Source organism: Cyprinodon variegatus, unplaced genomic scaffold, assembly GCF_000732505.1.
Source record: "Cyprinodon variegatus isolate N-32 unplaced genomic scaffold, C_variegatus-1.0 Scaffold9, whole genome shotgun sequence".
In the NCBI taxonomy this organism is placed as follows: domain Eukaryota; kingdom Metazoa; phylum Chordata; class Actinopteri; order Cyprinodontiformes; family Cyprinodontidae; genus Cyprinodon; species Cyprinodon variegatus.
The window spans coordinates 2,052,811-2,069,350 of record NW_015150462.1 but is presented as its reverse complement, the minus strand read 5'-3'; the positions used below and the strand labels follow the sequence as shown (position 1 = coordinate 2,069,350).

The following is a 16,540-nucleotide window of genomic DNA, read 5'->3' as shown; positions in this document are numbered from 1 at the left end:
TATATATATATATATATATATATACATTTTTACAGCCCTCTAGGAGTCCATCTATATTATCCAATCATTTGAATGGAGGCTTGTTAGACTTGACTGAGCTGATCCAATGTTTTAAAATGTTGTTTATATTTCACTGATTCAGTTTAAAACCATTTCAGTGTGAATTAAGTGGAGGACCTAACCAAACGCTGCATGTTTAACTTAAAGCATTTGCCTTCTGCTTAAATCCCTCCCAGGCGAGTTGAGTGGCCAATTGGACCGACACCCAGAACAGTAATGGTTACAGTTGAACTCAGTCTCAAACGCACACATGCAAAACGCACTGAATATACAATTACTATTTATGTTTCTGCTTTCTGTCACTCTTTGCGTCACAGTTCACTGAAAGTGATTCACACATTTTTTGTCTCTCTCTATCATTGCATTTTTTGCCCGCAGTGCTTTGCAAACATTTCTAGGTAAAGGGATTTGGCTCCAATGAGCAGGACAAACATTGAACTAAAGCCACGTAGCTTATTGTTTATTTTCACAGGAAATGTTTGGTTTTGTGGTTTCAAGACTTAAATACCAAGATTAAAATGTTTGTTTTTGGTAATTTTGCTGCCTTTTTACGTCATATCAAAACATAATCAAACATTTTTTATCAGTAAAACATAATCAAATCATATCAGTAAAGCATACTTAAATATTGCACTACACTGCAAAAAACTGAAATCTATCAACATTTTTCTTTATATTAAGTGCATTTTTTCTTGAATTGAGAAGGTAAGTGAGACACTTTGACAATGCAACAAGACAATTTACATTTAAAATAAGAAATAACTATTGTTTGTCTTATTTCAAGTGCATATTATCTAATTCTCTTATTTTAGCTTTAAAAATACGTGTGACTGCTCAAATTAAGGGTAAATACGCTTAACTTAAGACATTTGTACTTATTTCTGGATCGTTTTTGCAGTGTGTATGAAATATTTTTGTGTGTTTTCAGATTATCGTTTGATAGATCTTACCTAAAAGATATTTTTCTGCTAAAAAAAAGTCTAAAAACTACCTTTAAAAGTATTAAGCTCCCTCCTTTCCATCAGTTCTGACCAGTTTTCCTGATCCAGGTGAAAAAACTACTATGTTTCAAAAGTCTTGGTGGGTGTGAATACTTTTAAAAGCCACTTTCCATTGCACTTCTTTAGCAATCATCCAAAAACCTCATGATCTTCACTCCATCTTTAAGGGGAGAACTCGAAGGAGGCTTTTTTCCTTACGTGTTGGTCGCAGACCAAGTTTCTGTCACTGGAACATCAGTGCTCTGATTAAAAAGCTTACCATTAAATATCTCCAGCACGCTCTTGCTGCTGACACACTGATATACTCTGAACACAGCTGGAAGATCTTGCCGGGATCAGAGGCTCTGTAAACACGACTTAAGTGGTGAGTGTTAACGGATCTTCCACTTTCTGGGAAATAATATCTAAGCCAATGATAGATTTTCTTGAAGAGGGGGGTTGCTGGGCAGAATAGCTGCCCCGTGAGGTCATGAGAATCTGAGATTGCAGACATGCTTAAGGCCCTGAAGAGATAAAAACTAATCATAAAGTATATTTACTTTTGGGAGGCTTTCAAAAATCATTCTTTTATAGCTCTGGCTTTTTAGTATTTACAGAACATTCGGATTAATACAGATAAAGTTTTACAGTAGGATTGGATTGTTTTAAGGAATTCAAGGTAAAGAGGGCTGATTACACATGCAAAAAAAAAGTTCCAATTATAGGAATATCTTAAAAAGGATTTAGGAAAGAGGAATCTGCTGAATTTGTGCATTGAGAAGAGGAGGAAGCACGTGAAAAGCAACAGGTGGGAAGCAGCAGCCATCACTTTGATGGTGTGCAGCGTGTGTGTGGGATGTGTGTGTTCCTAACCTCTCTGTCCTGCTCGCCTTCGCTTCTCTCCCTGTCTCTAATTATCCGTCAGTCTTTTTTTTTTTCTTTTTTCTTTTTTCTCCCCCAATCCATGTGGATCTTTGCCTCTCATCTGCCCTCCTTCCTGGCCACATTACACTTTGAAGAGTCTTTTTCTCTCTCTCTGATAATGAGCCAAAATTGCTCTCTGGCCCGGGGAGATGAGGGGCAAGTTTATGTTCTTTATAGTAGAAAACGTGTTTCATAGATGCCTAAAACCTTCAAACATCATTAAAAAGATGTCTTGTTTTATGTTAAACTTTGTGCACATTCAAATCGTCTGCTGGAAAGTAGGCCCACAGTGTTGTTTTATATGAGACACCACAATCCTGTTAGACCATTTTTGTGGCACAGAGGACTCCAACATGACTCCCATCCTGTTCTTTAGAATCGATCCGAGCTGTTTTTAATCCTCTGCACATTTATTCATCTTGCTGCATTCTTTTGTAATGATTTCCGAGAGTTTTCTCTTTTCTAGAATTCCCTGGAAATCAGTCTGAGGTTTTTTTTTATATTCAATTGTTTTTGAAAGTTTATGTCTGAACCAGACGGTGGAATGAGGAGCCTCCACAAACCCCCTCTGCTGCTTGTATGTTGTCTCCTGTTAAACGTCCAGGACATGTGCGCCTAACCTCATCCATATGTTTTTTTGTTTGTTTTGTTTTTGTGTGTGTGTGTGTGTGTGTGTGTGTGTGTGTTGAGAACATGAAGGGGAGTCCTCTCTTTAGAGGAAACAGACACGTGGGAATTTGTCTGGAGCTTTTTTTTTTACATGTGTCCCTGGTTAAGTTTTCATGTAATTAATGAATTTTCCAGCTTTCAGTCAATCTGAGGTCTGACAAGACGGGCGCTGCTGTGGTGGCACTGTTTGATTTATACCTGACTAAACTTTTCAGTCAGGATTACTAAAGTTATTTCTCTTTGAAAAATTACAAAACATTTATTTCTGCTTTCTTTAAATTTACCCTGCAAGGTTTTAATTAAATAAACCACACTGCTTCCTTATTTATACCATTAAGTATCAAGATTCAAGGATATTATGAAGAAACACCTGAGGGAGCATAAAGAAAATGCGTTCTATGTTCCTAATTTTGTCTAGAATAGAACTCATTCTGGTTACCCTTAATAAGCCAAAACAGGAAATGCTCATTTAAATGATTCGTTTCATGCTAACGCTGCTCTGGAGTCAAATCAATGCTTTTTTTAACTTTCAATGGTTCTGTTTTGTTCTCCATGTTTGTAGCAGATACTTCTGTGGTCGAGCTGTTGAACCCCTGCTATACTGGGAGCCATGACTGCGACACCACAGCCCAGTGCATCCCACTGGAGGGACAAGCTTTCCGGTGCCAGTGTGCCACTGGTTATAGAGGAGATGGACAGAACTGTAACGGTACATGTCTTTCTGAGATCCCCCACACAAACGTGCATACATTCATCAGAAGTTATTGATTTAATCCAGGGTGGAAAGATGATAAAGCATCTGAGTTAAGCATGTAAGTAGCAGTTGGTTGTGAAGGACTAATTCTGACTGTCTGGGTTTGTTTCATGTAAATGTGTTACAATCGGCTGATGGTTCAAGGTAACGCGCCTGTGCTTCTTCAGCATTTGTCAGGCTTGTGTTGAGGGTCCAAGTTCCATCTGGATGAATTGAACCAGAAGTGTTATCCTTCTCTTCTCATTGGGCTTTTTAAAGGGGACATGTTAAGACTCTGAGCTGGTGAGGGGTTTATAATGAGGCCAGCAGGTGGTCTCCATCTCCTGCTGACAACGCCAAGAAGGCCCCTCAGCTCAGCCTCTCTTCCCATCTGCATCGTTTCACTGTCCTTATAGAACAATGCTTTCCATCTAAAACTGACCCAGGGTAGTATGCAGGGAGTTAATAGGAATAGTAAACAAAGTAATTACTGCTTTTATTGCCCCACATATGGTGTATTCCTGCTTTACAGGGTGTCTTATGTACCCTCTCTTCCTTTGATGCAGACATTGATGAGTGTGCAGAGGGTTTGAGCTCTTGTGGCGAACACTCCCAGTGCCTCAACCTTCCTGGTACACACCGCTGCCAGTGCCAGAGCGGCTTTGAATCCAGCTACGACGGCCATACTTGCGTTGGTAAGACCAAATATATATAATCTGCTTTTATTCACTTTGAAACTGGGTAGTCAGTTAGACAAATTATTTTCTGCATATATTTTTTACAGCTTGCTGCATTTTGTCATATTACAGCCACAAAATGTGTCAAACAAACTATGGTAGGACCTAACAGCATGCAGGGAAAATTGAATATGTTTTTTGAAACAAACCATTTGGACAGTAAAACATAGCAGGGGAAGTATCATGCTGTGGGATGTTGTAATTCTAGCAGGAAAAACTGGTGAAAACTATCCAGAGATCAACCATGAAATACAATTATAAAAGGGGAGGCTGAAATTATAAATAGTTTAAAAAAATGATATCAATTTGATTAATCAGGCATCATTTCCTGGATTTTTTCCAATTACTAGTGAAAGTATATTGGGGCATATCTCTACTTACTGACAACATCTAGATGTTTCAGTTTTTGGCTAATCTCAAGAAGAATATATTTAGAGGTCATACAGGGAATCTGTGTCTAAGACTTTCATCTGACCATACTGACATATCTAAAACGTTTGTTTATAGCTCTACTTGTGTCTTTGTCTGCTTTAAAGCTAAAAAATAATCCATCTTTCTTAACTCTGACAGCTTCCCTGTCTGTTTCAAAGCATCCTCACCACATTTTACAACCAAAATGTATAGAAACTTAAACACAAATCTGTATGAAATTTAAGTTTCAAAACATAAATGCAGGGATAATGGGTTTTAATAGTAACAGTAGCTGTTAAAGTCTCCCTGCTTTGATTTCTGTCTTTAATTAGGTTTTACATCCTTGCGCAACATTAATGGTTGGCTGCAAAATCTACGTTGAAGCAGATATACAGTATGCTTAATGAGAGCCAATATATGCATGGTTAAAAATCTCATCTATTCAATCAATACTTTAAGGTAAACAGTTTTACATCGTTACCTTTTTTAACTTAAATATAACACTTTTTAAATACTTATTTTCATAGATTGCAGTGCAGTATTGTGCTGTCAGTATCTTACATCTTTGACAGAGTAATCGACGATCTTAGTTTGCAAAATTATCAAGTAATAATGACTCAAAGCATTTTACAACATAAACATTCAATCTAGTAAAATTAGGGATGCCCCGATGTATTTTTTTAATTTCCGGTACGATACTGATTTTGACCTGATAAAGTTTCAGCACAAATCATATAATGCCATGTAGGTTTGTAGTTTTTTATTTTTTTTAACCTACATGCAGAATCACATGGAGAACCAGTGAATTTTAACGTTTTATTTGCAAAAAGCAACAAGAACTGCAGGAAGTTAGTTGAAATTTCTGGTTGGTCTGAGGGGAGAAATCAGACCGATCAGGAAGGAGTTGGTTGATGAAAACGGATTGATTTGCATACTTGAGAGATGAAGGGGAGGTAGCATGGATCTATAGGAGTTTGAATCAGTGGATTTTGCAGACTGAACCCCTGAGATCCAGGAGAATGTGAGTTAGATCTGAGAATGTTGGTATTTGCAAGAGACGTCATGCTGGAGAGCAGGTAGACAGGTGATGAAGACTGAGAACTGAGCACACGGGTGAGACCTTTTCCATGAAGATCAGAGACGAACTGAGGTTCACTGCTTGTCTAGAACAATGATAGAGTCCAAGTTACAGAGATTTACAAGAAGACAAATTTCCACAAGAAGGATAATCCTGGCAGGAATACCATCATGGGTAATCATCGGATGAAGAGAAATTATCATTAGCCTCCTTATATACATGCTAGTCATGTTAACTGAGAAATATATCAGCTGTGCAGCAACATGGGTCGGCCCAGCCACTAGCAAAGATCCTCTCTGCAACAGGAAGCTCACTCACACCAGAAAAGCTGCAAAACCCCAGAGACCCTAAGATTACTTACTTTATACTGTTAAAAAAGGCTTGATCATGTGATGTTACTAAAACAGGGAACAAAAGGTATGAAAACATTGACCTGTGTGAAATTAACCAATGAGTTACAGACACTTTTAACAGAGTGTTTCCATGAGCATGAAAATATCAGACATTTTAGATCAAATCTGACATCAGTTTTCCAATTAGTTTTGCAGATTAGTTTGCATGGGAGGATGAATCCCTGTTAATCCAACAGAAACAGTGTTTTAGTTGGAAACACCTCCGTTCAAGGACCATTAAACAACTAATGTTGAATGCACAGAAAGTAAACCCCCACACAAAGGATTTGATGCTAAGTTGATAGCTTAGCAGCCTGAGAACTAGGATAGCTGGATTAAATGTATAATAATAAAGAATCCTGACAACGGCATTAGAAATGAAAATAAATCATCTAAATGCCTGAAGAAGAAAAAAAAAACGCTCTTGAAGAAAACTTAGTGACCCCCTTGGAGTCAATTACCCTAATTTAGGAGGTATGGTTAGCAGATGTGCTACGCTGAAGCATGAGGCTGTGATTTTTTTCCTGACTTAGTTGATCTGAATCTTCTTTTGCTTTGTTCACTCAGACATAGATGAGTGCAGCTCCTCTCCATGTCACATCAATGCCAGATGCATCAATGATCTCGGGTCCTTCCAGTGTCAGTGCCTGCCTGAATATTATGGGGATGGGTTCCAGTGTTCCCCCCGGTCAGGTTGGTACACTGCAGGCTGGTATAGTTGCCCACTTAGTTCCTGACGGTCACAAATGTCACACCGTGTGGCTTTGTTTGGTAAATTTGAACAGATCGGCTGAGGAGCCAATGCGAGCAGCACAGAGAACGTCTACAGAGTGAAGGACAAACAAGTGTTGGAGCTTACATCCCTCAGTGCGATTCTGATGGACAGTATCAACCACGGCAGGTAGGCTTTCACTAATAGATTGGTTGCATTCATGTTTAAACGTAAGACTTTTAAATGTAAACAGGAGTCTAAGGATTAGGCTTTTTTTTGGCGGATATTTGTTTTCCTTAATCTATATGGTGTTTATGTTGGTGCAAACCCCTATTATTTATCCCTAAGTATTCACTCAGAAATGTTCTCTTATATTTAAGCCTAAATGACTAAAATGGTTGAGTTGTGTCGTGTTTATTTTTCCATGTGTTTTTGATCTTTATCCTTTCCAAAGACTGACTGACAAAACAATTCCAGTTTTCTTGCATCATATCAAACAATATTTCAATATATTTAAGATATATATATATATATATATATCTTTATTTTTTTTCCTTTAAAACAGTGACTTTCTTGTTTTTTTACCCAGTATTATATTTGAATTGGACTAAAAATCAGCTTTATGAATATATATCATTTATAATTAAACTTTTTCTTCCACTTAACCTTCTGTTCTTTGCAAACCTTATTCAGTGTCTTCAGCTATTTAGTAATAAATCATGAGAGGTGGTTTGAACTTTCTGTTGCATAAGCAGTTAAATAAAAATCCTTTTGCATTGGCCATATGTAATTTTAAAATTTTCTGAGAAAGTAATCTTTTCTTTACTTTCACCAAAACATATTTAAAAAAGTCAGAAATAAAGAGTTGAAGTATATTATTCTGTCCTGATACTATCTGTGATATACAGTGAGGAAAATAAGTATTTGAACACCCTGTTATTTTGCAAGTTCTCCCACTTTCAATCATGGAGGGGTGCATGTCCACTGTGAGAGACATAATCGGAAAGAAATTTGTATAAATTACAATATATGATTATTTTTTTTATTATTTATTAGTATAAAACATCGGTGGGGAGAGCTTGCAAAATATCATGGTGTTCAAATACTTATTTTCTCACTGTAATTTTTAGAATAATTCAAAATTCATTTTTGATTATACAAATTTTTTAAGCTATTTCAATATATTCAACATTTTTAAAAATGTGGGTCTTTAGAAACTCTGAATATACGAGATGAGCTGATTCTGCACATGACTGATTCTTTGCAGTGCCATGGTTCTACTGGACAATGCTGGTGTGTGGACAGTAGAGGAGAGGAAAGACCGGGAACCAGGACTCCCCCTGGAGCGGCGCCTGTTGAATGTGAAACACCAGGTAAAACCTTATTTACCTGGGTCAGTTAATTAGATAAAGTAATCATTCCCTGGGTGTTAATCTGGGTGTTATGTTTGGTTTCACTTTCAACCAGATCGCCCAAAGACTCAATGTGAGCACCACAGAGACAGTGTTCGGACCGACAGTAACGATGGACGTCTAATAAATGGAGCTTATGTACCTCAGTGTGATGAAAATGGGCAGTACAGACCTCTGCAGGTCAGTACATAGAATAGGGCTTATTTCACCTGCTGTTGTCTTCCTAGCATCTCCACCAAGTCTATTTATGCACAGATGTTGCTTGCTGGATATTTTCTCCATTTTGGAATCTGAGAAGTGGTTGTTGGTGAAATTCCCAGTAAATTAGCATTTTTTGAAACATAAGAAACCATCAACAACGAGGTTTAAATTCCCCTTCTTCCATGCTTGGATTTCACATTAACCAGGCAAAATATATGAGAAAGAAATTGAACATTGTACCAACTGAAGTGTTATTTTATTCAATTTGCTAGAAGGTGCCTTAAAACTGAGGAGTACCTTATTTTTTGTCTTGCTGAGCTCAGTTCTTTTGTCTCCTGTGGTTTGATATTGAAATAAAAAGCAATTTTTTATGAGAAAACACATCTATATAAATCTTTGTATCATCTGCATAACGAAACATCCTGACAAGATTTCTCCTTTTTTAGTGCCACGGCTCTACTGGATATTGTTGGTGTGTGGACAGTAGGGGGGAAGAAAGACCAGGAACCCGTTCTCCACCTGGTTCACCCCCCATAGACTGCGACAAACCTGGTAAGTGGTTCTTCCCCACTTCACACGACCCCCCGGAAGGTATCTTATTGATGGATAATATCCGAGAGCATAAGCAGGTTTATTATGTCACGTCGTTTTAAAGCGACCTGTGAACCCACTAATTCCTCAACTAAGAGCCAACTCAGATGGCGTGTTTACGTGAACTTGTGAGTTATGTGCTGTTGAGGTTACTGGGTCATAGGCTTGGAATGCCTGGAAAAACAGGTGGGTGGTAAAGAGCAGGGTTGGTGGCCAGCGCCATAGTCGTAGTAACTCCTGACAAGTTGAAGAGAAATATAACAAGCAGGTCTTAAGTGGTTGTATGTTTGTAGACTCAGTTCTTTATAGGCTTCCTTTAACGTTTCTAAGCTCCTAAATAGATTTTTATAGGTTAATAAATGTCATAAGCAGGGAACACTACTCCTTTTTATCATTCAAATTGTCAGTTTTATGAATTACTTAGAGATTCCCATCTTCTATTTATTTTCTTATGGGCTATCCTTTGCATCTTTCTCAACCTCATGACTTAGATCGTCCAAAAAGCCTCTGTGAGCACCACAGAGACAGTGTTCAGACCACAGACTCGGATGGACGGCCTCTTCTTGGAGCTTTTGTTCCTCAGTGTGATGAAAATGGACAGTATCTCCAACAGCAGGTTTGTATCTTTTGAGAACTTCCTGATGATTTTGGTGTCACTTAAACAGCATCACAACAACAACCTTACTGTTTCCAGTGCCATGGTTCTACTGGACATTGTTGGTGTGTGGACAGTAGGGGGCAGGAGAGAGCAGGAACCAGGACTCCACCTGGTACACCTTCTGTGGACTGCAGCAGAGCAGGTTCATATTTCCTATATGAAGTCTTTTGATAAGAATCACCTCACATACTTATGTAACATATTTAGATCAACGATATTCCTATTGTTGTACAGCTGTTCAAAGACAATTATATTTTTTCCTCCACAGAGATGCCTACAGCTTTTATTTAGATGTTAATACCGAGATCAATGAACGTTCTGTATGAATAGTGTAAATGTGCAACATCATCTTCCAACAGATGAGCCAGAGCGTCCAAAGACTCGCTGTGAGCATCACAGAGACGGCGTTCAGAACTCCGGTTCAGATGGACTTCCTCCAATTGGAGCCTACATACCTCAGTGTGATGAAAATGGACAGTATCTACCAGAACAGGTTAGCGTCTATTAAATGTTTCTCTGTTTTTGCTTTCACATCAAGCTATTTCCCTGTTTTACATACGTTTACTGTTCCCAGTGCCATGGTTCCACTGGACATTGTTGGTGTGTGGACAGCATTGGACAGGAGAGGTTGGGAACCAGGACGCCACCTGGGTCACTCCGTGTAGACTGTAGCAGAGAAGGTGAAGCTTCATACTATGGGAGCAAATCGTTACCATATTTAAAATGAAAAAGCATTTTCAGAAATGCTTTTTCATTTTAAGAATATGGCTGCATATTACTAATTTCATTTATGAGACAAATAATGCAGCCACATTCTGAAAATGAAAAAGCATTTCTGGAAATGCTTTTTCACTTTCAAATTTTACATTTCAAATTAAATTTTGGTATGCATTTGCTGGGGTACATTTTGAAAAATAAATCTCAAATGTCTTTTTCTTTTTCATTTTAAGTAAAAGGATGAGCAGTCTTGAAGAAGAAAATTAAAATGCAAATATGATGACTGATTACTAATTTCATTTATGAGACAAATAATGCAGCCACATTCTGAAAATGAAAAAGCATTTCTGGAAATGCTTTTTCATTTTAAATATGGTAACGATTTGCTTCCATTTCATACAAATTAAGAGTTATGGTGCATTATGTTTGCAAAAAAAAGTAAAGGTGTATTTACAGTTTAAACGTGCATCTCAGCACAGCTCTTTGATTTTCCCATAAAAAGGAAGATCTGCTCCACTTAAATGAATGAACTGGACATCTAGTACTGCAGATTTCCAGGGTATAAATGACCAATTTTGTCTTTATTTAGGGCAAATGCTCCTCTTATTTTTGTAACTGTATGTCCATTATGCATCCAGGTCTCAAAGAGTGGCAGTGTTTGTGGCTTGCAGTTAAAGTGGGATATTTAATGTTTATTGAAAGTCAGCAGTACCCATGAAGAAAAAACACTTAAAAAAAATAGCCCCCTGTAGTTGTTTTCATTTTTACTGGTTAAATTGCCCTGAAGTCTATAACCTTTTTTATTCAATGTTTTCATAATCACTTGGAGCAAAATTGAACAGGTTGTAATGTTTGACGTTTCTCAAAAACAGAGGCTGCAGAGTTTATGTCGCTTTCAGAAGTAGACAGGACTGTATTTACACATGTAGATAGATTTGTTGGTGCTCCTTAGTTAATAAAAGAAAACCCACATTGGTCACAGAAATAACTTAAATCTGAAAAAAAAAAAGAATACGAATTTAAAAATATATGCAAGCAAACAAATTACAGTCTGGCATTGCTTTTAAACCAATGCCTCAACACAATGCTAAAAAAAAAATCAACTCATGAAACAGGCATGGGCAAAAGTGATGGTACCCTTAATTTAATATTTTGTTCTTACCTAATCTCTTGATGCAATCACTGCAATCAAATGATTCCTGTAACTTATAATGCGATATCAGCTCCTCTCAGTAGGTATTTTGGCCCACTCCTCGTGCCTTTTCCTGATGACGTTTATCTCCTTCCAAAGATGCTCAATAGGAAATTGGTCAGATTTTATTAAAGGCCCCTTCAGAATAGTCCAATGTTTGCCTTTTAGCCATTCTTGGCTGTTTTGGGTCATTACCCTGTTTTAAGACCCATGACCTGCAACTGAGACTAAGCTTTCTGACCCAGAGCTGCACATTTCTCTCTAGAATCCCTCAATAGTCTTTAGATTTCATTGAATCCTGCAGAGATTCAAGCCACCCCATAATTGATGAAACAAAGCAGCTCCAGAACATAACAGCATCCTCCATGTTTCACAGTAGACACAGTGTCCTTTTCTAGATGTACTTCATTTTTCCACCTATGAACATGGAGCTGATGTGCCTTTGCAATAAGTTCCACTCTTTGATGACATTCTCCCTGAAGCTTTGCAGCTTCTCAACATGTAGTTTGACAAATTCCAGTCTGGGTTTTTAAATATTTGCTTCCCACAATGTTGTCCTGGTTGGTCGTCACCTATTAAGTCCACAAACAATGACTGATGGTGTGATCTGACACTGATGATCCATTAAGCTGAAGTTCACCTTTAACCTCTTGGGAACTTTTTCTTTTGTTAGCATTAGTCTTATCCGTCTCTTTGGTTCGTCATTAATTTTCCTTCTGCAGCCATGTCCAGGCAGTTTGGCTACAGTCCAATGGTTCTTACATTTCTGAATAATATGTTCAGCTTTATTAGAGGAACATCGATCTGCTTGGAGATGGTCATATAGCCTTTAACTTTAACATGCTTGTATATAATTTTATTTCTAAACAATTTCCTTTGCATTCTCTGGTCCATGTTGAGTGTGGTACATACCATGTTACCAAACAACACGATGATCACCTCTAGCCCTATAAATAGGCCCACTGACTGATTACAAGTTTGTAGATATTGGGTTGCTTGATTTAACATGTCCCTTTGCTCACATTATTATCAGTGTTTTCTACGGGTACTACTTTGTTGGTTCTTTAGGATTCTGTTAAAGCATGTGTTCGGTTCAAAAATGTAGGTTTGTAAAAGAAGGACTGAGTACACACAGAAAGGGATTTTCAACAGCTTCCTGCAGGAGGGGAGAAAGAGCTGCAACCAAACACTACTCTCTCTCTGCCCCCCCCTCCATCTGCAGTGGCTTTTATTAACAGAACATAACACATGGTTACAAAACAGAGTATTGTTCTGACAGGTCATAAGACAGGATGCTCCACTGATTGAATCATAAGACAGAGTGAAGCATCTCCTTTCCCCAATGTTCTATATGCACATACACTAATTTTATAATCATCATTGAATAAACCTAACAGCATGTTTGAAAAGCAATGTCTGACTTTAATTTGTTCACTTTCATAGATTTTTTATTTATTGTGAATTTTTATGACCACTGTGTTTTTTTTCTTTCATCACACAACGGGTAGCGGCAATTTTGTCCACATCTTTCAACTTTTTGTATACATAAACATGTTCATATGAATAAATCCATGTCCTGTTACTGCATAAAGCAATCCCTCATTACCTACTCTTTACCATCATGCCTCACACTTGATAAGGTTTAAAAGCTCCAAAGGAAAATTTAATTATAAACGAAACATTAGTGATTCAGTGTCCTCTGTCTACCTCTTCTGCTAATGTTGCACGTTTCTCAATAATCTCTGCAAATGTGTGTCTTGATCTCTCAGGTGAGCCAGAGCGTCCAAAGACTCACTGTGAGCTTCACAGAGACAGTTTTCTGGCCTCCGGTCCAGATGGACGTCCTCTCGTTGTAGCCTACGTACCTCAGTGTGATGAAAACGGGCAGTATTTACCAGAGCAGGTTAGATTCATTTCACTGGTATAACTTTTTTTCTGTTTCTGGTAAAGCTTTAATGTGCTTCTGTTTATAAACTAAATAGAAGTTAGTAGAAAAATATTTAAATTGTGTCCTTTAGCCTTGATGTGGTGGGTGGTGTTTATTTCAGGGCTACAACTAACGATTATTTTGTGAGTCAATAAAACGTTTTGATTAATCGATTAGTAATCGGATAGTTAAAGGTTAATTAAAGAAGATCTTTTACGAAATTAAATCAGGTGAAACAAAAACTTTTCCACTTCAGGAGTTCTAGAAAGAGCATATCGACAGATGAAGGGTTCATTTTTTTTTTTATCTTAAATGCAAAATGCTTATATATATATTTTGTTTTTTACAATTTTGGGATAAGTGCTGCTCCAAGTGGGTTTCTCTTTCAGCTAAAGGCATGTTTTACTGACTCAACACTCCAGTTAACGATTAATCGATTACTAAATTAGTTGAAGGTTACTTCAATAGTCGATTAATTAAATTAATTGTTTCTGCCCTAGTTTATTCATGTTCTCGTTACGTCTTATATGTTTTTGGACATTAAATATATATATTTAAAAACAGACAAACATCTGTCTGACAACAAAAGGAACGCTAAAAGATCTAAAAAAGGAATGAATCATAGCCTGATCAAAATGAAATTTAAAAAAAGAGACAAACTAACTGGCATCTGTCAGCAACAGACAGTTCTGTGTTTATCATAGGCATCTGTCCATCTGAAAAAGTTCTTAAGTCTTTCTAAGGTTTCAATGTTCAGTAAACCACAGCTGGAGCCATAATCCAAATATGGAGAAAACTGAACAGCGGTATAACCTTCCCAGGACTGGAAGGTTAGTTCCAAAAGTACATCCAGGGTAAAGGTCAGTGTTCATGATTCAATAAAAGGGAAAAGAGACGAGGCAAACCCCTGCTGATCTCATAGGACTAACAAAAGTTAACCAAACCATTTCTATAAGGACTTTAGGGAAAAAAATATATTTGACGCTCAATCTAAAAGGGGATCTGTTATGAATGTGCCTGTCCCGTTACATCTGGAGTAAAAATCAAACTGAATTTTAGGGGAAAAAAGCATCATACTGCTAAAACACAGTAGTGGTGGGGGGATGGTCTGCAGCCCTTCATGCTCCAAAATCCTTCAGTCTGTCTGTAGAAAAACTTCCTCAGCAACAATGTTAAAACCCTTATTTCCAGCCATTTCAAATGCTTAATAGCTTTTTGCCCAGAGAGAATAGCAGAACCAGTTATCAGGTTTAGAGGGGCAGTTACTTTTTGTTTTATTTGGGTCACGTTGGTTTGACAAGCTTTAAGTAAGATGAATGTATTCATCATTTGAAAACTGCCTTGTGTTTGTACACTGTCTGTCATTGATAATATTTGCTGTTCTGAAACATTTGAGGAAGGGGAAAAAGAAAAATGAATGAAGATATGGGTCAGGGGCAGACACTTTATCACAGGTCTGAAGCAGAAAAGATAATTTTACACAATGGTGAGCAGGCAGCTGCTAATATGTTAGTGTTTACCAAGATTAGCCCATATAGCATGAGTAAAATGCAGATCTTTCACTCCAAGAACTAAAAAGGGCGATCACATTTTCAATTTCCCTATAGCAGGCAGAGATTACAATTTAAAGACAGCAGCTTAAGTCTAATATTGTTAGCCTGTGTGAGCTAAATGTCTGGCTCCCTCTCACTCGCCCCAACATGTTGTGGAAAATGGACAATTTTGAAACGTTTCTTCTATGTCCTCAGATTTAAGTTCAAACTCACTCAATATCAACTTCCACAATGAAAGGTGTTATCAGCATTCATTTTCAGCACTCGTGTGTCTGAAAAATATTGGGTTTGCGAGTTTTAAGCTAAAAAAATGTGTCCACTTCTAATTTTCCTTGTTCATCTCAGGTGTGTACGGTTCAATATGAGACTCCTCAGAGCTAAATGTTCATTCTTTACTGTTGTAGTGCGACGGTTCTACCGGATACTGTTGGTGTGTAGATGAAAGGGGGCAGGAGCTGGCAGAAACCAGGACTCCACCTGGTACGCCTCGTATGAACTGCAGCATAGCAGGTAGGATCCCTGAGCAATATGGAGGCTGGAGACTGACCTGCAAAACGGTTCAAGCAGGAAATTGAAATGAACTGATGTGATGAAATTATATTTGTTGAGCTTTAAGGTATAGTGGAGGATTTTTGCGAATTTTTGAAAAGAATAAAAAAAATGCACATGCACAACCCTGTACCTGCTGTTGAGAGGGAGCTCCTATTAAAAGCGTGCATGAGCCTATATCACCTTGTGCATGCTCTGTTTAAAAGTTGCTGTTTGCATCGGTCATACAAGCTTACTTTCCAAAAGAAGATTTTAAATTTTCCACTATGTCAGACTCACCACTGGCAACTGAAAATTGGGAAAAGCACATAGGATGGCCTTAGGTAAACACATCACCAGAATGATTGACAATTAGGGGGACCACTTATTTTGATGATCCACTCGGAAAAAGAACATCCTCCACTTTGTCTTTAATAACCCGACCATCAACAGTTTCTTAATTATTATAATTCCTAAATACATTTTGTAATAGAGTTTTCTATTAAGTGTAATATGTATAAATGCATTTTCTTCTTCCAACAGATGAGCCACAGCGTCCAAAGACTCACTGTGAGCATTACAGAGACAGTGTTCAGACCTCCAGTCCAGATGGACTTCCTCCAGTTGGAGCCTACGTACCTCAGTGTGATGAAAACGGACAGTATCTACCAGAACAGGTTAGACATTTATCACTTTCCCTCCATTTAACTTCACATTATGACACTTGGGAGTCCTACTTCTTTCAGGAGCAGCACATAATGTTTTTTTCTTCTGTTTCCAGTGTGATTATTCCTCTGGACATTGCTGGTGTGTGGACAGTCAAGGACAGGAAAGAGGAGGAACCAGGACTCCACCTGGTTCACCTCGTGTAGACTGCAGCAGAGAAGGTGAGGATCTATACCAATCCATTCCCTTATAGATGTATTTGCTTCTACTTTAGACCCAATCTCATTTTGATTTTTTTTTTATGTTTTTTTAACAGATGAGCCACAGCGTCCAAAGACTCACTGTGAGCATTACAGAGACAGCGCTCAGACCTCCGGTCCAGATGGACTTCCTCCACTT

General features: G+C 37.8%; 1 protein-coding gene across 1 annotated transcript in view; it reads left to right on the top strand.

Moving 5' to 3' along the window:
* The window catches only part of nid2 (nidogen 2), a 63,420-nt gene that overhangs the window by 29,822 nt on the left and 17,058 nt on the right, over nucleotides 1–16,540 (top strand). Inside the window, exons 15-30 of the mRNA XM_015377804.1 lie at nucleotides 2,569–2,573; nucleotides 3,139–3,342; nucleotides 3,933–4,061; nucleotides 6,552–6,677; nucleotides 6,770–6,885; nucleotides 7,964–8,069; nucleotides 8,164–8,288; nucleotides 8,756–8,861; nucleotides 9,392–9,516; nucleotides 9,595–9,700; nucleotides 9,918–10,051; nucleotides 10,133–10,238; nucleotides 13,237–13,370; nucleotides 15,352–15,457; nucleotides 16,019–16,152; nucleotides 16,257–16,362. Of these exons, the coding sequence (XP_015233290.1) occupies nucleotides 2,569–2,573; nucleotides 3,139–3,342; nucleotides 3,933–4,061; nucleotides 6,552–6,677; nucleotides 6,770–6,885; nucleotides 7,964–8,069; nucleotides 8,164–8,288; nucleotides 8,756–8,861; nucleotides 9,392–9,516; nucleotides 9,595–9,700; nucleotides 9,918–10,051; nucleotides 10,133–10,238; nucleotides 13,237–13,370; nucleotides 15,352–15,457; nucleotides 16,019–16,152; nucleotides 16,257–16,362 (1,868 nt within the window). The remainder of the gene's footprint in view (nucleotides 1–2,568; nucleotides 2,574–3,138; nucleotides 3,343–3,932; nucleotides 4,062–6,551; nucleotides 6,678–6,769; nucleotides 6,886–7,963; nucleotides 8,070–8,163; nucleotides 8,289–8,755; nucleotides 8,862–9,391; nucleotides 9,517–9,594; nucleotides 9,701–9,917; nucleotides 10,052–10,132; nucleotides 10,239–13,236; nucleotides 13,371–15,351; nucleotides 15,458–16,018; nucleotides 16,153–16,256; nucleotides 16,363–16,540) is intronic.